The sequence below is a fragment of the Triticum dicoccoides genome, chromosome 6A (assembly GCF_002162155.2).
Source record: "Triticum dicoccoides isolate Atlit2015 ecotype Zavitan chromosome 6A, WEW_v2.0, whole genome shotgun sequence".
NCBI lineage: Eukaryota > Viridiplantae > Streptophyta > Magnoliopsida > Poales > Poaceae > Triticum > Triticum dicoccoides.
Genome location: NC_041390.1, coordinates 86,358,056 through 86,383,001, shown reverse-complemented (window position 1 = coordinate 86,383,001; position 24,946 = coordinate 86,358,056). Strand labels below are relative to the sequence as shown.

At 46.4% G+C, this 24,946-nt stretch overlaps 2 protein-coding genes across 2 annotated transcripts; both read left to right on the top strand.

Annotated features, from left to right (window-relative positions):
* The first annotated feature begins 537 nt into the window (after positions 1–537).
* Positions 538–6,898, top strand: LOC119315177 (mitochondrial import inner membrane translocase subunit TIM22-4-like). Its single transcript, XM_037589845.1, has 5 exons — positions 538–656; positions 871–1,293; positions 5,426–5,616; positions 5,711–5,783; positions 6,406–6,898. The coding sequence occupies exons 2-5, from the start codon at positions 1,146–1,148 to the stop codon at positions 6,489–6,491; spliced, it is 498 nt and encodes a 165-aa protein (XP_037445742.1). The 5' UTR covers positions 538–656; positions 871–1,145; the 3' UTR covers positions 6,492–6,898.
* Positions 6,899–8,630: 1,732 nt separating this feature from the next.
* Positions 8,631–13,955, top strand: LOC119315690. The gene is made up of 6 exons (XM_037590214.1): positions 8,631–8,845; positions 9,892–9,941; positions 11,361–11,539; positions 12,423–12,469; positions 13,174–13,368; positions 13,640–13,955. The coding sequence occupies exons 1-6, from the start codon at positions 8,631–8,633 to the stop codon at positions 13,740–13,742; spliced, it is 789 nt and encodes a 262-aa protein (XP_037446111.1). The 3' UTR covers positions 13,743–13,955.
* Positions 13,956–24,946: the final 10,991 nt, after the last annotated feature.

Sequence of the window (24,946 nt, the reverse complement as noted above, 5' to 3'; positions counted from 1 at the left end):
GCTCCGTTTTATATATAAAGCACCAATCACACTTATTCTATTTTTTTTACTCCCTCACACAATGTAAGGCCTCTTTTGCTGTGTAAGATTTTTGTAGGAATTCTATAGGATAGGATTTACAAAAGAAAAGAAAAAAAAATCCTTTGAAGCCCTTTGGTTTGTAGGAATGGATTCTTATTCCTATGTAGGATAGGAATCAATCCTTCACGTTTTGGAGGAAAAAAAACATTAGCCTAGACTTAATGTAAAAAAATCCTATCCTATGTACCAAATGACATCTCTTTCTCTATAGGTATTGACATACATGTCATCTCACTTTCTATGATTTTTTTATTTCTATAAAATTCCTATCGGTGCCGTGAAATCCGCTAGCAACTGAAACCTTTACAAATAAAGATGGCTGAGGCTCTCTCCACAACGCACATCAACGAGAAGAAAAGTGACGTGGCTGTTGCTCGTGCTTTAAGATGAGTGCTTCTGATTGAAACTTTGCTGGCGAACGTTCGCCAAATAGCATCCCCCTTCGAATGTGCCTCCGATTTGGGTCGACTTGGCCCTCCTCCGCAAAACTTGGGGCCGCTGGGACACAGGCTCGAGGGAGACCTGGCCTTTCCTCGCCGCGCGAGAAGCTTCAGGCGGCGGCGGCGGCGGCTCAGGTATGGTTCCCCACTCGCTGGCCCTCCTCCTCCTCCTCGTCCTCTCTCCCACGGCGGAGGATCTTCAGGCCCCCGCGGCCGCCGCCCCTTTCCTTCCCCTGCAGCCATCTTTCCTCTCCCGCGCGAGCCGGCGCAGCCCCTCCATCCCGCCTATGTCGTTGGCCGGCGCAGCCCCTCCATCCCGCCATACTAACCACAGATTCATGTTTTGCAGGTCTTGCTGATAAGGGGACACGACAGCGTACTCCCGAGAGTACGTTTGCGTCCTCCGGTAGCGGGAAGAGGCAGGCGCCACCGGGATCCCCTTCCCCTGCCTCCCTTACCGCCGCCTCTTTTCTTGGAGGGGAGGAAAAGAAAGGAAAGCCGAGCAGGACAAGTAGCCAGCGCTCGGCTTCTTCTCCAATCCCATTCATCGCCTTTCCAGTGATCCTCACGGCCCGCAGCTAGCTCCACCGTCGTACTACCGGGAGGGGGAGATCAGACTGTGAGATGGCTTCGCCGGAGCCATCCGCTGGCGGCGATGCGGCCAGCCAGAGTGCTGCGGTGCAGCCGCTCCAGCTGCCAACGCCGGAGGAGATCAAGGGGCAGGAGATGATGAACAACTGCGCCGTCCGGAGCGTCCTCAGTGGAGTCATGGGTAACGTTACTCACCACCTCCAACTCAAATCTCTTAATACTATGTACAGTATATGGTTAGTGCTATTCGGTTACTGAGCAAATTGTACTACCAGGGCGCATTATACAACTCTGTAATTGAATTATGCTAAAATGCCAAGTTAATATGTCTCCATGATCTTGCTCAAATGCCATGCAATCAGAGTTTCTGGATGGTGTCACATGGATGTGGTTGTTCATTCTTTAGATGGTTAGCTCTTCACCTGAAGAATTACAAATAAAACAATGCCAGCTCTGCAAGAGATGAACTTAAATTTATTTTGAGCTTAAGAACTTAAATATGTTCATATGCTGATTCGTTTGTACTCACTTGTACAACTGTCTACTGTTAATTAGTTACTCTAGCTGCTCAAAATCTTTGGTGGCAATAAAAAACACTTCTTTGATCCCGTCTTGATGATCCTTCATGCGAAGTGGCATGTGATAGTGCATAATGGAGGTGCCTTTGTTTCAACTATTTTTTTGTTATTGAGGGAAATACCTTTGTTTCAAGTGAATTTGCCTGGGAGAGTTGGGGTCTAAGTTTTTGTAGTGATTCGTGAAGTAAAGTTGGGGTCATGAAATCAACCCAATTAAATTCCGGTACTTAACACGTTGGTAGGAGCTGGGTTCCTACCGGGTCTAGCTCGTAGGTTGTAGGGGTGGAAGGGGGCTTGGCGTGGAGGAAGGCGAGGTCGCCGGCGCTGGGGCGCCGTCACGAGAGAGAGAGAGAGAGAGAGAGAGAGAGAGAGAGAGAGAGAGAGAGAGAGAGAGAGAGAGAGAGAGAGAGAGAGGGCTCAAGGGTTAGGTCTCCCGGCTCCCTTCAGGAAGCCGAGCAAATATGATTGCTTCTGCTTAACTTCAAACGAGTCCTTACATGAGTTTATATAATCTCCAAATATGATAACTGGGCTAAGCCTCTAATAATGATAAGACAACTGGGCCAGGCCCCTAACTGCCTGGGCTGTAGTATATGCCGGCCATAACATCTCTCCCCGCCTGCACAAACAGCTCGTCCTCGAGCTGGAAGGGTGGGGAAGCGCTTGTGGAATTCCTCGAGGTGATCAACGGGCGCCAAACACCTCCGCGTCAGCTGGGGCGGGCAGGTCGCCGAGCCCCGCGGCGGCGATGTCCTCCTCAATGTAGTCCGCAACCTCCAGGTAGAAGAGTCGCGGGCAGACGTGTCCGGGCACGTAGGGCTCGTCGCAGTTGAAGCACAACCCTTGGCGGCGACGTTCGAGTTGCTCGGCCGGGGTGAGCCGGCGGAACGGGCGCGCCGCTGTCACGGCGAGGGGCGCCACGGAAGCCTGAGCAGGCCGACCCTGCGCGGGAACTTCCGGCCAGGGTGGCGGCCTAGCGGCCCGGGGCGGTGACGCCTGCTGGATGGCCACCGCGTGGCGCTCGAACACGCGAGCGTAGTACATGGCCGTTTGGAGGTCCTGTGGCCCGCGCATCTCCACGTCCACGCGGATGTGGTCCGGTAGGCCGCCGACGAAGAGCTCAGCCCGCTGACGAGCCGAAACACCGTGGGCGTGGCACGCCAGTGCCTGGAAGCGGTCGACGAAGTCTTGCACTGTGGTGAGGAACGGAAGGCCCCCAAGCTCCGCCAGATGGCTCCTGCGTGTAGGCGGACGGAAGCGCAAGAGGCACAGATCGCGGAAATGCTCCCATGGTGGCATGCCGTCCTCGTCCTGCTCGAGGGCGTAATACCACGTCTGGGCGGCGCCTCGGAGATGATAGGAGGCGATCCAGGTGCGGTCGGACGCAAGCATGCGCTGCCCCCTGAAAAATTGGTCGCATTGGTTGAGCCAATTCAGGGGGTCGACGGTGCCGTCGTAGGTCGCGAACTCCAGCTTGGAGAATCTCGGCGGTGGCTGAGCGTGGACGACGGGCGGGTATGTGTCATCCGTGCGACGGCGTCGAGTGTGCGGGCTGCAGAGTACTGCCATGGAAAAGGGGCCCGTCCACACCATTGTAGGGACCCGCGGCACCCGAGGACCCGCCGAATTGCATGATCGGGGGCGGCGCCGGCGGTGACAGCACGTGTGGCTGTCCTGAAGCCATCGTGTAGACAGGCTCGATGGATCCGACGAGCCAGGCCGGTAGCCGAGATGGCGACGGGGGAAAAGGACCTGGTGGATGGGCACCCCGGGCGCCGTCGACGGAAGGCCCGGCCCCGAGATCGCCGGTGGTGGCGGCGGCTGCTGCCGCTGCGGCAGTGGCATGATGGATGCGCCGAGGTCGCTGGTGGGGGCGGCTGCCACGGGAGCTGCTGCGGCCCCGGGATGGTGGTGATGGGGGCGGGCGGCTGCAGGCTTGCAACCCATAGTGCCCCGCGAGGAAGGTGCAGATGCCCTGGACCACCTGAGTCAGGTCCCGGAGCGCCGCCGTCATCTCCTCCGGGGTGAGCACGGCAGGGGCGGGCGCGGGTGGCGTCCAGGCGGCGGAGGAGGCCGGCCCGGTCAGGGACGGCGTGCTGGCCGCGGTCATCGGCGACGAAGAGGCGATCGGCAGCGGAAGGGAGGGGGTGGGCGGTGGCGCGGACATGATCGAGCCTGAGACACCTGATACCAGATTGGTAGGAGCTGGGTTCCTACCGGGTCTAGCTCGTAGGTTGTAGGGGTGGAAGGGGGCTTGGCATGGAGGAAGGCGAGGTCGCCGGCGCCGGGGCGCCGTCGCGCGCGCGAGAGAGAGGGCGCAGGAGGCGGCGGCTAGGGTTAGGTCTCCCAGCTCCCTTCAGGAAGCCGAGCAAATATGTTTGCTTCTGCTTAACTTCAAATGAGTCCTTACATGAGTTTATATAATCTCCAAATACGATAACTGGGCCAGGCCCCTAACTGCCTGGGCTGTAGTATATGCCGGCCATAACACACGTAGTATTATTACCTTTCAAAGAATTAAAGATTGAGAGTTTCTCTACATGTCAGATGGTCAAGTATTCAGAAAGTGGTTGGATAAAGTTTCAAGTAGTCTGAAAAGGGTTTTGGTAGAGCATTAGAAAGGTTGCTGCTTAACAATGCACAATCGTTATCTGTTGTAGCTACAACATTGTGCCATAGGCATACAGCGTGATGTGCAGAAAATAGCAAGGTTGGCGTTTAGTGAAGGTTGGTCTGCCAGTTTTTCTAATTTTTGAGCAATAATCTGAATATTTTTGTACAGCTTTAGAAAGGTTGCTGTTTGGCAGTGCGCCTCTCTGAATCCTTTTCATGTCAATGCTGCAAGAAGTATAATGCAATAGACATACATCGCAGCCATGCTGGTAATGGCTTGGTGTTTGATCATGTCAACACTGATGTTGTGGCCTTTCCTAGTGTTATTCGCAACCAATCTGACCTTTGGAAGGTTTGCATTTCCTCTGCCTTGGATGTTGGCCATCTTATCTCCTGGTTTCCTAGTGTTGTTCCTTTTAGCATTGGGTATGTGCCTTCCTCTGTTTGCATGCTTGATTGTACAGTTTTTGCTGCGTGAATAAAATCGATCAGAGCAGGTGTGGTTCATCCAGTTGTCTCCTAAAAAAAGTTTGCTCTGATCCATTCATTCCATGATCTGCTGTTTCTTCTGCTTCAAATGAAGAAACTAAACATCGGATCTAATGCTATAGCATTGTGTGTGTATGTGCGTCCACGTGTGAGTACTAGTTCACTTGTGCAGTATATGTAGCTTTCCAACAACTTGTTGATATTGTCATTGAATCTAGAACATGGCAAAGGCCTGCGATGTTAAAGTATTTATTGTCTGATTTTGCCCTGCTTAATGATTTGTTTGTTAACGTTTAGAGGATAGAATCAGTGATGTTGATACCGTGCACTCTATTTTATGTATTACCAAACTATCAGTATTTCCTATAGTTTGACAGTTGGTATCCTTAAGACAACAGCCAATAGTCAGTGGCTGGATACTCCGTCCTATACTAACTTAGAAGTCATGTTGAGTTGTTGGCTACTGGCTTGTGCTTCTATGCTTGTCAATCATTTTGCGTCATGCTAAACTACTTAGAGCATCAGCTATGGGCTTATCCCACATGGGGCTCACTTACAAGTGCATAATGTTTCATAAAATGGACTTATGGAGTATGCACATCTGTTATTAACTGCATTGCTTTCATTCAATAGGTGGTGGTCTTGGTGTACTTATGGGACTGTTTTTTGGAGCTTTGGAAAATCCGATAATGTCAGAGGAGATGACAGCAAGGCAACAAATAGTCTACCAGGCAAAACAGATGGGTAGGAAAAGTATGAGCCATGCTAAGACCTTTGCAGTGATGGGCTTGATTTTCTCTGCAGCTGAATGCGTCGTAGAGAAGGTAGGTGCAGCGTGACATTTTTTTTCATTCCATTTATGAGCATTTCTGTAAAAACATACTTATTTGGACGCTTCGAATGGTCATATCCTGTCAGGCTCGGGCAAAGCATGACATTACCAATTCGGCAGTAGCTGGCTGTGTCACAGGAGGGGCTTTAGCCGCAAAAGGTACGTCTTCTTGTAAATAACTGTGGATGAGAACCAACATAATTTTTACAATGGATCGACTTATGCTCCTAAGAGAATTTCCCTATCTGCAATATTTAGAGATGTTTTAGGCTGGCTTGAGGTGGATGGGCCGACATTTCTTTTTGACTGTAAGAATGGGAGTAAACTCACTCTAAAAGTAGTTTGGTTCTACTAGGGCAAGTTGAAGGGCAGTCGTACTCATCATGTAGTCGGTGCGTCAGGCTAGCAGTTTGTGTCCCACATTCTCTGTTATGAGATTTCAGATAGTTTAACCAATGCTATACTTCTTACTGTATTCGGGAGCTTATAGATACTCATCATGTAGTCGGTGTGCCAGGCCAGCATTCTGTTATGGTGTTTTGACCACTTGCCTTGTCTACCCCTTGATTCTTTACTGCTTAGCCAAAGTTGTGATTGCTTATTTTGAATCATTTTTTTGCTAGCTAATAAAGCAGTAAATAATAATAATGAGGACGAGAGAAGCGTGGATAACAATTAGCAAAGCACTCTAGCACCACTAGCAAGTTGTTATACTGTTATTGGTTATGCAGCCCAATTTGATATTTCATCCTCCCTAATGGAACTGGTATTTTTCTTGCAGGTGGCCCTCAAGCTACATGTATCGGGTGCGTGGGTTTTGGTGCCTTCTCTGTGGCGATTGAGAAGTTCATGGAACGGCATACTTGAATCGGCGATGGAAACGCTGCATCCTATAAATCAAGTGGTGCGTCTTTGTAGCAAATCATTAGCAGGATTCAGCATTGGCCGAAGAAGTTTTGGTTATCTTGCAATATTCAGTCGTTGGCATGTACCCAGAGGTGGGGTAGCCTAAATTTTTGAAGTCTTGCGGCTATCCATAGCACTGAGTAGCTAAATTAGTCTGTAGCCAGTTTGATGCCATGTACCCAGAGATGGGGTATATACGCATTTTCGCTGATGCGATCTCGCGCCATGTTATCTGTGCTGATGTTTGAATGATTTCAGAGAAGTCTATTTTACTTTTCATACTTGTGCGTGGCAATGACTTGAAACCTGCTCTGGTCTTGTACCTGTTAGGCTGACAAAGTAATAATAGCATTACTAAGTTCTCTATAGTAATCAATGTGATTTCTTTTTGTGATAAGTAGTCAATGCAATTATACAATGTATTTTTGTTATTCCGTGTGGGGTATCAATTTTATTTTCTGGCAACAACTCTAAATTTAATCATGCCAATGGTAAATATCAGAACACACTCCAGGGTAAAGTATATTATTCAACAGTTCGTTAGACCCTAGAACTAAGACCCAACGAGACAAATTTAATCTATCGGTACATTCCAACGAGTATGATCATCATGCTGGCCTGGTAATCTTTGTACTCCCTCCGTCTAGGAATACTTGTCAGAGAAATATATTCATTTCTCCAACAAGTAATTTCGGACGGGAGTATTTGTTAGCATTCCAAGTTAGGAAGTCTGTTAGGGTTTCCAACGGTATCATCTTTCCAAAACGAAAGCATTTCTACAGTATAGTACATCCAACCAACATGAGTAAATTACATGTGTTTTTGGATGCTGTATGTTCCATCCACATTATATTTCATAATACTCCCTATATTGCAATCAAATATGCATATCATGGTTTTCTCAAGAGTGGTATTATAAATCATATATACTACATAATACCCTGCTCATTGATGCGGTTATCTTGTTTTTCTCATGTGTATTACTCCCTCCGTCCTAAAATAAGTGACTCAACTTTATATTAACTTTATACTAAAGTTACCCGCAAAAAAAAAAACTTTATACTAAAGTTAGTATATAAGTTGAGTCATTTATTTTAAAATGGAGGGAGTATTATAAAAGAGATGGGAAAGAGCCCCGTCGCAACTGGGTTTACATGTTGTTATTACATGTATGTATGCCCCCACTCCACCCAAGTGAACGAAGTAGTGGGCGACACCTCCATAGTCGTGAACTTGGCCGCGTATTCAGACTTGGCCATAAACCAGCCTCCTTTCTCCCATTACCAAGCAATGGTATCCCTTTGCTGCGGGTCCAGAACAATCCCGGCCATGAGCGGCCAAAGGTGTAGGAATTGCGTTAAGATCATCTCCAGCCGTTGGCCTTCCAGGAGGCGCTAAAAATCGCCCCTGGAGATGCACCGGTGCAAAACGCGCGCTGAGGACGTGATGCCACCCAGTCGCGACGTCCACGGAATTTTTTAAAAATTAAATTGCGGCACAAACATGGCGTAAATTCAACCATTTCTGCGAGTTCATACATATTTCGGCGACTTCAAACCAAATTCAACCAAACACGGCACAAACACGCCCACTCATACATATTTAAAATATTTTACAAAAAGAAAAAAATACACTACTAGGCCCGCCCGCCGTCTCGCTCGCCTCGCCGCTCCTCGCCGCCCGCCGCCCTTACAGTTCTACATGCCGAGGAGGCTGTAGAACCGCGTGTAGTCGCTGTCGTCGTCGTCGTCGTTGTCGTTGTCGTCATCGTCGCCGCCTCCGCCGCGGCCGCCGTCCCTGCTGCAACCCTCCCCCGGTTGGCGCGACGGGTTGGACGGTCCGGCGGCGTCCTCGTCGTCGTCGCTGTCGGGGATCACGACGCCGTGCTCGTCCTCGCGCCCACGCTTGCGGGCGGCGATCTCCTCCAGGGCCCGGGTCTGCCGGGCCATCTTAGTCCGGAGGTAGTCGTCGCGCGCCCACCATAGGGCGTCCGCATCGGAGAAGCCGCGCCGGGCTATCTCCTCGTACTCCGGGGGGAGGCTGAGCTTTGGTTTGGGCGCGACGAGGACGTGACAGTCCAAGGCGGGGGCGGAGTCGGCGATGCGGACACCAGAGTTGCAGGTGCGCCGGCTGACAGGCGTGTCGTCCTGGGGCTTCGGCTTGACGGGGCGGAGGCAGGGAGAGCCACCTGACCGACCGGACGAGGAGGAGGACGCCCCGGGGTCCATGCGCCTCGGCGCCCACGAGCTCCCACGGCGGCGAGAGAAGGACGGGGGCTCCGGGTACTCCAGCCTCGGCGTGTTGCCGCCCTCGATGTACTCGAGGACGGCCTCCAGCATGCGGCCGGGCACGCCCCACCATCGGCGCCGCCCCTCGGAGTTGAGTCTGCCGGAGGGCACGACGCCGTTGGTGGCCTCGACTGCTCGGCGTGGCGGTGGCGGAAGTAAGGCTCCTAGAGCGGGCTGTCCGGGACATATCGTGGCCCTTCCCTCGCCGCTCGCGATAGGGAGGCGCGGATACGCGCGATCTCCGCACGCTGCGCCGCCCCGGTGGGTGGTGGTGGCACCGGGACCCCGCCGGCGCTGATTCTCCACGCCCCGGGCACCCGCATGTCCGGCGGGACCGGGTACTCGGCCTCGAAGAGGAGCCGGGCTTCGTCTCGTGAAGGTGACGGCGGCCGAAGCCATTCGCCGCCGCGCCGTCACCTGGGAAGCGTTCGGCCATTTCTTTGAACCAGGGACGGCGAGGGGAGAAGGAGGAAGGGGAGAGAGGACGCATCGGCGGTGGAGACTCTGTGCGTGCCACCGGCGCGCTGGGGATCGGCTTATATAGGCGGAGGCGCCGCACACACGTTTGGCGCCGCGTTACGCATGGCATGCGCGGGGACGCGCGTCGTCATTGCCTTCATTGCGCCGCCCATGAGGCATCAGTGGCGGAGGCTGACCGGCGCGGCAGCTTTGGCATTGATTCGCCGCGGAAAATGAGGCTATGAGGACGACGAAGCGACGAGAAGCGAGACAAGTCACTGGCAAAGAGGGCCCGCGGCTCTTTCACGTCAAAAACGATTCGCCGGGCGCCCCCGAGCGCCCCCAGCTCGCCGGGGTCGGGTTGGATCCGTCGGCACCAATTTCGACTCGAGCCGGCGAAAATTGAGCCCATAGGGACGCGACTGGATCGATTTTTTGACATCGGCGGCTGAAAAATCACCTAGGGGACCTTGTCGGAGACGCGGCTGAAGATGCTCTACGGCTGCCGCGTCCATTGACGGCCCAACATCACGAGCCCAAGCTCCATCGGATAGAGCATCGTAGACACTCCGCCTATCCCTTGTTCGTTTGGTCACCCTGTTGTAAACTTGCAGGGCTAGCCATGGGGTGCAACATGATTATAGTGAACTCCGATTGCATGGAGGTGATTGAGATTATAAAACATGGTGGCCATTCTCTTGGGCCCGCGGCAGCGATCTAGTACTATGATTGCTTCTTCCTTTGTCATGTTTGTCATGAGCTCAGTGATGTTTCGTTCGAGTTTTGTTCTAGGGAAGGCAATATGGCGACACATGTTTTAGCTAGTAAGTCGGAGCTTAGCCCTCTTGTGTGGTAAGAGGATTCTCCTAATTTTCTTGTGGCTGTCTTATGAAACGATTTTTTTTGCCTAATAATGAATAAACCCGCCATGAAGGTTTTCGCTAAAAAAACTGGCAGGGCTAGCTCTTCAATCCTATAGCCATTAAACCACAGGGCTAGCCGAGAATGCATAGGAGCTCTCGAGTGCTATGCCCTTCTATATTCAAAAATAATTTAATAATTCACAAAAAGTCAAAAAAATCCTGGAATTTTTTATGGAATCAAACATGACCAGGTATTGCACTTGTATAAAAAGATTTAAATAGGAAATAACTTTTATTGTATTTGGGGTTAAAGATTTCTTAAAAAATACTAGATACAAGTACTATTCATGCTATATTATCGTCATAAATTTGTTTTTTGTCCTGAAGTCAACGAGAATTATTCCTTGGCCAAACATTTTATATGAGTACAATACCTAGTCATATTTCGTTCAAAAATATATCCAACATTTTTTTGGCTTTTTTTGAATTATTAAATTATTTTTGAATATAGGGGGGTGGAGCACCCGAGTGCTCCTAATCCGCTTCCAGGGCTAGCCTACTATTTTATGATGGATCTAATAGTATCAATTTCGTATTAAGAATGTCGATAAACTTTTTTATAAACTTGGTCAAATTTTCAATAGTTCTGCCTCAGACAAACCTAATGTACGAAGTAAAAAAAGAAAGTAGGGCCGGTGTTTAAGAAAAACCGATTTATTTTCACAAGTACGTATATACAGATACATACATCCATTTAAGGGACAAATTTAGAACAAATTTTTTTCAGACGGAGGGAGTATATCGTAGAGTGACGAGGGAACCAATAACTCTGTACGCTGATTTGACCGATGCGGACGGCAACAAACTAGAGCACGTGTCGTGTGCCTGTTCGCCTACCGCGCTGTTGGGTGCGGTGAGGTGAGAGCGGGGCCCTCACATGTAGAAATTTTGCCATGTCACAATATAACATTCACACCTTTTGTTGTGAATGTTGATAAACGTTTCTACGAACTTGATTAAAATTTTGATTGTTTGATTTCAGACAAACCTCATACGCAAAGTAAAACTTTGATTGTTTGACCTCAGAAAAACTTCTGATAAACTTTTCTATGAACTTGGTTTATTTTTTAAGTTACATCGTGTCTGACCTGGGCTGACGAGTGACGAGGGAACCAATAATTCTGTATGCTGATTTGACCGATGCGGACGCCAACAAACAGCTGCACCTGTCGTGTGCTCGTTCGCCTACCGCGTTGCTGGGTGCGGTGAGAGCTGGCCCCTACCCCCCTCTACGCGCACCGCAGAGCCGGTTGATCACTTGATCTGTTGTCCTGTACCAAACCACCACTACCACTGCTCTCCGGCTCCTCCGCCCTCCGCCCGCCCGTGGTCAGGTCAGGTGAGAAACCTCGTCCCTCCCCCAGCCATCGCTCCTCCATTTCCCCTCGGTCCATTCCCCTTTTTAGGTGGCGGGGAAACCTCGAGCGCCTCCGGATTGGGATGATCTGGGCAGGGTTCCTACGCCCCGGATCCTCAGGTTGAGCTAAACTGCACTGCTTCGGATTGATGTAGCAAGGCAACGATATGGGGTTCGTTGGGGGTATGATCCGATACAGTCAGTTTTCGTTGATTGCTCTACGAGAAAATAAAGAAGTTTTTTCTTAATTGCGTGCCCTAGAAAAGTTTACAGGTTTCGATTCAGATTAAAAGGTGGTGATTACTAGAAGGTACCCCTTTAACAAAAAAGAGATAATATAGTCTTTTGTCTACAAATCAATCTACTCATACGTTTGCAGGCTAATATGACGATAACCTTTTAAAGTATCTTTATAAGATTCATGCAAACTTTTAAAGGGGTTGTACCAACGCGCAAAACACTTGCGTGAGATGAGCTTAGACAAAAATATCTCATGTGTGCTTGAAATTGACTTGCGCCAATACTTGTAGCGATTGTTGATGAGCTAAGATGTGAAGCCAAATATAAGTACTAGGTATCTTTTCTAAAGAGTGAAACCCCGCTTTGGATAATTTTAGTCGAGCCATGGATCCAAGTAGTAACCAGGAGTGGCAGTTTGGGCAGAGGGTATGGAAACACTAGTCTTGCTGGTAACTGCACTTGAGTTTGCCAAGTGTCAAAATCGTATCTCAACTACAGAATGCAAAGAGAGGATGCTCGTCGGGAAATGTCGGTTTGCATGGTTTCTGTCATTTTGTCATCAGATATGGCTTGGAGTCCCATCGATTCTCTAATTAACGATGCCGCCTTGTTGATTGTTGAACAGAAATTCTCGGCGCCTTGCCCCTTTGCCAGAGGATGCCACTCATTAAGGTTTGCTCTTTCCTCTAGACAATATGTTTTTTCAAGCAGTGTATGTTTCCTAATGCATAATGAGTAATTTGTGAGGCATTACTGAGAAACAGAAGTGCATTTCTGACCACTGCACTGTAATGCTGATTTATTATGAAGCAGAGCCTCCTCCAAATGTTAGAATAGATATCCATCATATAAGGACTATCAGGACATATTTATGCACATAATCATCATGTCAAAACTAAGTTATGCTCTGGCTAGTTATCAAAGTTTGTAACTGTGCCCCCGCAAAAAAAAAAGTTTGGAACTGTAATTTTCTAATATCCATCATATAAGGACTATCAGGATATGTAGTAAGATGACGGTTGTATGTATGGTCAGATATAGGCAAGTATTTAGGCATAATATCCTTACTCCTATGAAGATCTTCAATTTGTGGTGGTGGTCCATTCATCTTCGGGCCACGCCAACTGTTGACCTGGCCCAAACCATTTAAATGAGAGCGGGTATGGGTGAATTTAGCTCAGCCAAATGATAGTGTAGTGTCCTTCTTAAACATTGTTGCATGGGTATTGTTCTATTAGCTTTAGACAGTTGGATATTATGCCTATGATGCCAAACATGGGTATTGTTCTATTAATGAGCCGTGATCTCTTGACCATATGCTTTCTTTGTTGTGTTCATTCATTCTTCTGCATGTTATCTTAACCTATGTTTTTTAGGTCCACAAACGTGGGTGGGGCTATAGGCCGCTCCATTGACATCGGTAGGTTCTCTGAATACGGAGAATTATATCAAGCTTTGGCCCACATGTTTGGCATCGAAGGGCAACTCGAAGAACGACAGACTAAAGGTTGGACGTGTCTCTACCAGGATGATGAGGGTGACTTCCTACTTCTCGGTGATGGCCCATGGGAGTAAGTCCACCGTTAACTTTCTGCCTATGGCAATATGAACTTCTCAAGATTCCTGATCTCAAATATTCCCCGAGAAACTGGAAGCTGTTAAAATGTCAGCAGTTGATACAACTGAAACACAAATGTGTGCATATTTCCTTAAAAGGGAAGTTTAGGAGACTGCCCTTTTTTCTTTTACTGTTCATATGACATATGATGAAAGATTCTATTATTTTTTCGGTAAAGATTCTATTGGTTGGGTACCCTGACATTTTTGACATGGATGCTGCAGGGAGTTTGTGATCAGCATCAAGTCCATTCAGATCATGTCACCTCAAGAGGTTGACCAGAAGTTTCTGCAGAAGCTGGGTGGTGGTTTAGCATCAAGGCTGTAGCTTACAAAATCAACGCAGTGAAGAATATAGTGTATATGTGTGAGCTTATTGTTGTGAGGGCTAAAATTCTCCTAATACTAGCTTGATCACGCGCGCTGCGACATTTGCCGTGAGGATTATAGTTCTCCTAAAACTTGTTGGGATTATGTGTCCTGCAACTATATTCAAATACTTATTATCATTAATATTCGGAATACCTCATATGGAATTATACATGTGTTTTGTGCATGGAATTGCTCTTGCTGGAATGTACTTAACTGTTGCATGCTTAAGGAAACCGGTCAATTATCGGTGGAATACAATATGCTTTATATATTGGAAAGACTACCCGGGTACGCTGATAATTGGAAGAAGCTAGATCGTGTAATTAGATTACGGCCCTAATGTTGATCTACATAATTAGAGGAATTTATACTCTATTATGACGCGTTGCTCACAGGCGCGTGCTTCAGGGACTCGATGGATAGGATCCACTAATAGACAAATTATATCGTGGTTGGTAGTTTGATTTGGACTCTATCCGAAAACTAGTTTAAAGACTAGGAATCTTATAACTGTATAAGAGGTGGACTCTTTGAAAACACAGTATAAGAAGGTCCCTATCCCCTAGCATCGGATATGCGATTGTGAGCGGCATTACGGAAAAGCACGGAAAAATAGGGGATAGACCACAACATATTTCTAACATTGGTATCAGAGCGGATTAGGGTTAACGACAATAGTCGTATGACTCGATTCGATCGGAAAACAATTCCACTGCGTACTCTGCTTGTGGTCAACTAGTCGCTCACAAGTCCAACTTGGATTAGATTGATCTCGTGTGCGCTCCGCCGCAAAGGAATCGCTCCAGATCGATTTTCTCGTCTCGCCTCGCCGTTCCCGTCTCGCGCGGCCGCACTGTCGTCCTGCCGCGCCGCACTGTCGCCTCGCCGCGCCGCGCCGCATTGTCGCCTCGCCACGCCGCACTCTCGCCTCGCCGCGCCGCACTCTCGCCTCGCCGACAGCGACTCCGCCGGCGGCCCGATCTCCATCCACACTCCGCCGGAAGCTCTCGTCCAGCCGCCCGTCACCGCTCCAAGCCATCCACCTCGACGAGTCCTCAGGTACACGAGCTATCCACGAACGACTGCTCGGAATTTGTCAGGCCTCTCATCTGTTACTGCTGCTCCGGTTCAACACCACCAAAGGAATTTTTTCTGTTTTGAACTTTGTGGATAGATGGCTTCCAATAGCGTGTTTGCTGAGTTGCTCAGGAACTACAAATTAGATGGCACAAATTACACTGTTTGGAAAAGGAAGATGATGTTTCTCCTTACAGCTGAGAATATTGAGTATGTAATTTCTACAGCCGAGCCTAACAAACCTGCTGATGATGCTTCAGATGAGGAAAAGGATAATTATGCAGAAGAACTCAAGGAGTGGAATAAGGACAATAAAAAGGCTAGGATTTTTATTCTTGGCTCCATGTCTGATTCGTTGGCAGGTGAATATGAAACAGAGGTTGCTGCACACAGAATTATGAGAAGGCTGGAAGAGGATTTTGGTGAAGTTTCTTTAATCAAAGTGCTTAGTTTGCTGAACAGATTCTTGACGTCTAAGATGACAGATACTACTTCTGTCAATGAGCACTTAAACAAGTTGTGCGTGCTGAATGAGGAATTGAAAAATGATGGCTATCCCTTTTCTGAGGAGGTGCAAGTAATGGTGGCTGTGAACTCACTTCCGCACACTTGGGAACAATTTAAAATATCATTCTGCCACTCTGAAAGATTACTGAACATGCGCAATTTGAGGCATCATTTGCTCATGGAAGAAGATAGGAAAACTTCACAAGGTAAAGAGACACACTCACATCATCAGGAGTTACACCTTGGTGAAGATAGGAGGCGTTGGCAGAAGAAGAATCAAGGAGGTGATTTGAGGGACAAAATCAACAGGAAGAGAAACTGGGAAGATCATAATGGAAGAGGTCCAAACTCTAGTTTTGATAAGAGGAAATTTAGATGTCATGGTTGTGGAGAGTATGGGCATTTTAGAACTGAGTGCAAGAATAAGAAGCCTTATAAACAAGATGAAAAGTCTAAGAAGCAGCATCAGGACAAGCATCAGGGCAACAAGAAGGATAACTCTTCTCCTGATGGTACGTACAATCTATTTGTTTGTTCTGAATCATTGTTTACTACTTCAGCTTCAGATCATTGGGTAGTACACTCTGGTTCCACTTCACATATTGCAAGGAATAGTGCTGGTTTCACCTCTTTAAAACCCATACTGAAAGGAACTAGATTTATTTATCTAGGAACAACTGCAAAAGATGATATCTTGGGCATAGGTGATTATACACTCAAACTCCCCGATGGAGGAAAATTAATTTTGAAAGACACAGTCTATTCCCCTAGCATGAGAAAGAATTTAATCTCTGTTTCTAGACTGGAATCTATAGGTTTTAGGGTCTTATTTGGAGATGGCAAAGTTAAAATACTGATGAATGGAATTTTAGTTCAATCAGGAAATAGATTTTATGGTCTCTACTATATTGAGGATTTTATGGACATCGATAGGATGGATTGTATGGTGACTGAACAGAACTCGGTAGTGAGGAATATAGATGGAAGCAATAATTGTTCAGAATCATATCTCTGGCATCTTCGTTTGGGTCATATCTCAAAGAACATAATTAAAAGGCTAATTAGTTCTGGATTTTTAAACTTCAAGTGGGAAGACTACGACATTTGTGAGGCATGTGTTGTAGGAAAAATGACCAGGGCGCCTTTTCCTAAAGCTTCAAGGTCTACTGAACCACTTGCTATTGTTCATTCAGATATTTGTGGTGAGATGCCTATACCTACATTTGGTAAGAAGGTCTATTTCATTACTTTTATAGATGATTTCTCTAGATACGGCTATGTTTACTTAATTAAGCATAAGTCGGAAGGTTTTGACATGTTCAAGTTATTTAAAGCCGAGGTAGAAAATCAGTTGAACAAAAAGATCAAGGTGCTTAGAACTGATCATGGTGGTGAATACACATCAGGAATATTAGATGGTTTTTGCAAGGAAAATGGAATTATTCACCATTATACCTTACCATATACTCCTCAGCAAAATGGCGTAGCTGAAAGGAGGAATAGAACTTTAATGGACATGGTTAGGTCTATGATGGCATATTCAGATCTTCCTTTATCATTTTGGGGAGAGGCTCTTCATACTGCTGTTTACTTGCTTAATCATTCACCTTCTAAATCTGTTAGTTCTACTCCTTATGAATTATGGAAAGGGAGGAAACCTACATTGTTGAACTTAGCAGTGTGGGGATGCAATGCACAGATTAGAGTACCTAGTCAACTAAGAACAAAACTGGAACCTAAGAGTTTTCCAGGAATATTTATTGGATATGCTTCTGGTTCAAATGGACATAGATTTTATGATCCAGAGAAGAAGAAGTTAATTGAAAGTAGAGATGCAATTTTTCTAGATCAAGATACACCTCGCCGTGCAAAACGTGCGAGAGTGGAATTATTGACAAGCCCGTTAGATACTAATGTTGAAACTGATTCTAACAATCAGGAAAACCAAATGGATGGCAACGTAAATGTTGAGACTCCCATAACTAGTTTACCTAGGAGAAGTGGGAGGAATGTAGCAGCCCCATAATACCTTGATGATTATTATGTATTTATGGGGGAAGTATACTCTAAAACTTCTAGTTTGGAGGAAGAACCAAAATCTTTTAAACATGCCATGTCTTGTTCAGAATCAAAGTTATGGATGGAAGCCATGCGTGAGGAACTATACTCCATGAAAAAAAATAAAGTTTGGGAATTGAATTGGTTGATCTTCCTAATGACCGAAAGGCAATTGGATCAAAGTGGATTTTTAAAAGGAAACTGAATGCTTCTGGTAATGTTGAAAAATACAAAGCTAGGTTGGTTGCTAAAGGGTACACACAAAAGGAAGGCGTTGACTTTGTGGAAATTTTTTCCCCTGTAGCAAAATTTACTTCTATTCGTATTATTGCTGCGTTGACTGCTTATTTTGATCTGGAACTTCATCAAATGGATGTTAAAACTGCCTTCTTGAATGGTCATTTGAAGGAAGAGATTTATATGTCTCAACCTGATGGTTTTGTTGAAAAGGAAAATCAGGGAAAAGTGTGTAAGCTAAATAGATCTATTTATGGTCTTAGGCAAACTTCACGACAATGGAATATTTTGTTTGATGATGCTATCACATCATATGGGTTTTCTATGATGGAAGGAGATCATTGCATTTATTTTAAAATAGTGGGAGGAAATTTTACACTCTTGTCACTTTATGTTGATGATATACTTATTGCTTCTAGTAGTAAGGAAATGTTGGTAGAAGTTAAAACTTGGTTATCTTCTACATTTGAAATGAAAGATATGGGAAACGCTTCCTATGTTCTAGGAGTGGAAATACTTAGAGATCGGAATAAAGGTACTTTGGGTTTGTCTGAAAGGAATTATTTAAAATCTGTTCTTAAACATTTCTCTATGGAAAACTGCAAGCCTGCTTTAGTGCCCATGGCTGTAGGAATTAAACTCAGTGAGGGGATGTGTCCTAAAACTCCCGAGGAAAAGAAGAGAATGGAGAAGACTCCATATGCTTCTGCCTTGGGATCTTTGATGTATGCCATTTTATTCACACGCCCTGATTTGTGCTATACTGTTGGAGTGTTGAGTAGATATCAAATGAATCCAGGAATTGGGCATTGGAATCAAATTAAGCATGCTCTTCGTTATGTTCAAGGAACACTAGATTATTCACTCTGTTTTAACCAAACGGATCTACAGTTGCAGGGCTATACTGATGCTGATTGGCAGGGTGATCTGGATGACCGGAAGTCTACGTGTGGGTATCTATTTACATTAGCTGGTGGCGCTATATCTTGGAGTAGTAAGAAGCAAGATTCAGTGGCATTATCTTCCATGGAGGCGGAGTATATTGCTGCGTCAGAAGCTGTGAAGGAGGCGGTGTGGCTGAAGGAAGTGGCTGAAGGAATTTCTTTCGACTTTGAAGATTGTTGAAAGTGCTAGCAAACCAGTGGTGGTGTATTGTGATAATCAGGCTGCAATAAAGGTTTCCAGATATCCCAAGTTCCACAGCAAGATCAAACATATTGAGGGAAGGTATCACTATATACGTGGTGTAATTAATATACTTAAGTCTGTTTCTTTAGAGTTTCTACCTAGTACTGATATGGTTGCTGATCCCTTGACTAAGTCACTTAGTCAGGTGGTATTTGGTAAACATGTTCAAGCTATGGGTTTACGAATTTTTTGAATGATCGTTTTGGACAAGTGGGAGATGTTGGGATTATGTGTCCTGCAACTATATTCAAATACTTATTATCATTAATATTCGGAATACCTCATATGGAATTATACATGTGTTTTGTGCATGGAATTGCTCTTGTTGGAATGTACTTAAGTGTTGCATGCTTAAGGAAGCCGGTCAATTATCGGTGGAATACAATATGCTTTATATATTGGAAAGACTACCCGGGTACACTGATAATTGGAAGAAGCTAGATCGTGCAATTAGATTACGGCACTAATGTTGATCTACATAATTAGAGGAATTTATACTCTATTATAACGCGTTGCTCACAGTCGCGTGCTTCAGGGACTCGACGGATATGATCCACTAACAGAAAATTATATCGTGGTTGGTAGTTTGATCTGGACTCTATCCGGAAACTAGTTTAAAGACTAGGAATCTTATAACTGTATAAGAGGCGGACTCTTTAGAAACGTAGTATAAGAAGGTCCTTACCTCCTAGCCTCGGATATGCGATTGTGAGCGGCACCACGAAAAAGCACGGAGGAATAGGGGGTAGACCACAACATATTTCTAACAAAACTAGCTTGACCATGGGTGATGCGACACGCCATTTAAATGCTATGCACATTGCCTCTGGGCTCTACTCTTTTCGTATATGTATTTTCTCACAACAATAATGTGTTAAACTCTCTGAGAAAGAGAAGATCATGTAAAGTAGGGTCTAGTATATAGTGCTTATACACGTATTTGTATACGTATGTAATTGTAATTATGATTATCTATATATTGAGACATGAGGCTGGATGTCAACCATCCACGCAAAACCATAAACCCTGTGTTTCAACTTGGTATTGTAATTGTGATTATCTATATATTGAGACGTGAGGCCCGACGCGTCTCCCCGGCCCATGTCGCCTACTGCTGAAGATCGTTCAGCCGCGACACCACTGGTCGGGTCTCCGTCCTCGCCACCACCATCTACCGATGATGCGGCTCCCGGGCACACTATGGTCACCCGTCACCGCGATCATACACATAAGGCCAAGACATACACGGATGGCACGGTGCGGTACGACACTCGTCGGCGTGCATTCTTCGCCGCACCCACTTCTCATCGTGATGCTCATGGTGAACCGGCTTGGCGTGCCGCCATGTCTGAGGAATTTGTTTCCCTTTGTCATATGCACACATGGGTGTTGGTGCCTCGGCCTCCTGGTGTTAATGTTGTGGGCTGCAAGTGGATCTTCAAGACCAAGCATCGACTAGATGGTTCTGTTGACAAGCACAAAGCTCACCTTGTTGCTCATGGTTTTACTCAACAGCAAGGGATCGACTATGGAGATACTTTCAGCCCCGTGGTGAAGCCTGCCACGGTTCGTCCGGTCCTCTCTTTTGCTGTCTCCCGCGGGTGGAGTCTTCGACAGATTGATGTGAGTAATGCTTTCCTCCATGGTTTTTTGGCCGAAGATTCTACATGCAGCAGCCCCCTAGTTTTGAGGATGCTCGTTATCCCTCTCATGTCTGCAAACTCCAAAGGTCTATCTACGGACTCAAACAGTCGCAGCGTGCCTGGTATGCTCGGCTGTGTCAGCGTCTCTCACAACTTGGCTTTGTTCCCTCCAAGGAAGATGCGTCCTTATTCATCTTTTCACATGGTGTTGTCCAGATATACATGCTGGTGTATGTTGATGATATTGTGATTGCTGGTTCTACACCTACTGTGGTGGATCGCCTTGTGCAGTCCTTGTCTGCGAGTTTTCCCATCAAAGACTTGGGCCGACTGGAGTACTTTCTTGGACTGAAAGCGTCTTTTCATTCAGGGGGCCTGACATTGACGCAGAAGAAGTATGCACTTGATCTCCTTCATCGCGTCAACATGGAGAACTGCAAATCCACTTCCACTGCACTTGCCACATCCAAGAGCCTCTCGCGTCATAGTGGTGCATTGCTGAGTACCGATGATTCTTTCAGGTATCACAGTGTAGTTGGAGCACTTCAATATCTGACACTCACTCATCCAGACATCTTCTTTGCCGTGAACAAAGTGTGCCAGTTCCTGTCTCAGCCTACGGAGATTCATTCGGAAGCAGTTAAGCATATTCTGAGGTATGTCAAAGGTACGCTAGACACGGGACTACGGATTCGTAAGTCCAGATTTACTAGAGTCAGTATATTCACCAATGCAGACTGTGGAAGTTGTGTTGATGACAGACGTTCTAGTGGTGGCTTTGCTGTATTTATTGGACCCAATCTTATATCTTGGAGTTCCAAGAAGCATCCTACAGTGTCGAGGTCTAGCACCGAGGTAGAGTATAAGGCATTGGCCAATGGCGCAGTCGAAGCCATTTGGATAGACACAGTTCTCACAGAACTTGGAGTCACACGGCAGCGCACACCCATATTATGGTGTGATAACTTAGGGGCAACTTACCTGACGGCGAATCCAGTGTCTCATGCTCGGACCAAACACATTGAGGGCCAGTTCTTTTCGGTGATTCTTCCAGAATTGCCCCTCCCCAACTTCTCCCAGAATCGCCACTCCATATTTTTTTACAATCCTATCTAGTTAAGGTATAATTAGCTAGGATTGTAAAAAACATATGGAGTGGTGATTCTGAAAGAAGCTGGGGAGGGGGGCGATTCTGGTAGAATCGCCCAAAAGAACTGGCCCTGAGATTGATTTCCATTTTGTGAGAGAACGAGTAGCTGTTGGTAAACTGGAAGTCAGGTTCATCTCAACTGATGATCAGCTAGCGGATGTATTTACTAAACCCGCTACTCGACAGATGCTAGACCGTTTTAGAACCAATCTGAATCTTGTATGTAGTTCAGATTGAGGGGGCATGTAAAATAGGGTCTAACATATTGTACATGTACACGTATTTGTATATGTATGTAATTGTATTCTGACCATCTATATATTGAGATGTGAGGCTGGATGTTATCCACCACGCAAAACCCTAAACCTACCAATTCAACTATTGCTGCTCTCCGTCACACTAACACTTGGGTCTTGGTGCCTCGGTCACCTGGTGTTAATATTGTGAGCTGCAAGTGGATTTTCAAAAGCAAGCATCGTCCAGATGGGTCTGTTGATAAGCACAAAGCTCGTCTTGTTGCTCGCGGTTTCACTCAACAGCATGGGATTGACTACGGAGATACATTTAGCCCGGTGGTGAAACCTATCATAGTTCGCTTGGTTTTGTCTCTTGCTGTGTCTCCTGGTTGGAGCCTCCGACAGATTGATGTGAGCAATGCCTTTTTACATGGGTTCTTGGCCGAAGATGTGTATATGCAGCAGTCACCCGGGTTCGAGGATGCCACGTATCCCTCTCATGTCTGCAAACTTTAGCGGTCTATTTATGGTCTCAAGCAGTCGCCCCATGCCTGGTATGCTCGTTTGAGTCAGCACCTTTCGCAGCTCGGTTTTGTTGCCTCCCGATCAGATGCATCTCTGTTCATCTTCTCTCAGAGTGCTATACAAATATACATGCTGGTGTACATTGATGATATTGTGATTGCTGGCTCTACCCCCACCGTGGTGGATCGTCTTGTGCAGTCGTTGTCTGCTAGATTTCCCATCAAAGATTTGGGTCGCCTTGAGTACTTTCTTGCTTTGGAAGCGTCCTTTCATTCAGGGGGCATGACCTTGACGCAGAAAAAAATATGCTTTGGACCTTCTTCATCGCGTCAACATGGAGAACTGCAAGGCCACTTCCACTCTGCTTGCTACATCCGAGAGTCTCTCACGTCATACTGGTGCACTACTGGGTAGAGATGACTCCTTTCGGTATCGCAGTGTGGTTGGAGCACTTCAGTATTTGTCCCTCACTCGTCCTGATATCTCCTTCGCAGTGAACAAAGTGTGTCAGTTCCTGTCTCAGCCAACGAAGGATCATTGGGAAGCAGTCAAGCGTATTCTGAGATATGTCAAAGGTACGCTAGACATGGGACTACGGATTCGTAAGTCCAGATTTACTGGAGTGAGTATATTCACCGATGCAGACTGGGCAGGCTATGTTCATGATAGGTGCTCTACTGGTGGTTTTGCTATATTTGTTGGACCCAATCTTGTATCCTGGAGCTCGAAGAAGCAACCCACAGTCTCAAGATCAAGCACCGAGGCAGAGTATAAGACATTGGCCGATGGCGCGGCTGAAGCCATTTGGATAGACTCAGTTCTCACAGAACTTGGAGTCCCACGGCAGCGCACTCCTATATTGTGGTGTGATAACTTAGGGGCAACTTACCTGACGGCGAATCCAGTGTTTCATGCTCGGACAAAACACATTGAGATTGATTTCCATTTTGTGAGAGAACGAGTAGCTGCTTGTGAACTGGAAGTCAGGTTTATTTCTACAGATGATCAGTTAGCGGATGTATTTACTAAACCCGCTACTAGACAGATGCTAGACCGTTTTAGAACCAATCTGAATCTTGTATGTAGTTCAGATTGAGGGGGCATGTAAAGTAGGGTCTACTATATTGTCCTTGTACATGTATTTGTATACGTATGTAATTGTAATTGTGATCATCTATATATTAAGATGTGAGGCTGGATGTCAACGACTCATGCAAAACCCTAAACCCTGTGTTTCAACTGATCATAGTATCGTCTAAGATTTATAGCTTGACATTCACATCGCGTTACACACGACAACTCATTCACAATTGTCGGTATTTGGAAAATAATCCGAGCTTGTTGATTTGGTTAGCTTCCAAATCATGATCATAGCAGGTATATGTTCGTGTATGTTTCAAATTACAACACGAAATGGTCTACTCTAGTTAGTGTTATTTGATGTGATGGATCCTCGGCAAACCCATGCAGGGCTGAGGTCCAAGATTTCAAGCCGTGCTTGTCCAGGAGAGGTGACCCATGCTAATGCCTCGGGACGGGCGATCATTATTTGGTGGAGCGACAAGGCAAAGATGGTGAGCACATTGCTGTTAGCAAGGGCGATGATCATCTTCCTGTGGAGCGCGTCAAGATCATCTTCGAGGGAGTTAGACGAATCATGAAGTCATGTGTATTCATGTAATGTAAGCACACCTAGTCAGCACCATGTCCGTGAGCCATGGTTCGATCCATATCCTAGCGGGAGTGATATTTTGGCGTGAGGCCAGTGTGATAGGGTGTGAGGCCGATGGTGATGGTGTGAGATCATTTTTGTACAAAATTGGTGAATGTTGACTTCGATCACACCACAGTCAGTGAAAATTCCCATATGAGATGGGTAACATGATGCCGCTAAGGGGGATGAGTCATGAAGTTTGTGTAAGTACCCCCTTTGTTCAAAAACAAATGTCTTTGATTTAGTACAGTATTTGTGTACAAGTGCTTGATTGTTTCTGAGAGACACTATTGAAGTTGAAGCACATCATGGTTGAGGGGCTATTAGGTCCCCAGTGTGTCACCATGGGTGAGGAACGTGCACTAAGTCAAGAAATCGGGTGGTTATTGTCACGGTCATGACATCCCTAGCAGCACACTGGGCAAGGCGGTATATAGTTCATGGTCCATGGGATTTGAGCGGAGGAGTTTCAAATCCTAGGGTTTTAGGAGGAAGGGCAGCTTAATCTTTGATGCCCCGTGATTAAGAAGACGACACCTTAAGTAGATAGTTGTTGGCTACAGGGCCTTGGCCCACTAGGCTCCCCCTTCCCTCTGTCAGTGTCATTGGGTTCACACGCCATGACATACCCCACCCCACCCCCTCCCCTTGTGGAATGGTCCGACCCCGAGTCGTCGATGGGAACTAATGCTGCATGTCAGTGAGTTCTTCCCAGGTCGCTTTTTTCTTCAAACATGATCAAATCTATTATAAAGATTTATTGAAAGTACAAAATACCTCAAATATAATAAAAATTACATCAAGGTCCATGGATCATCGAATACC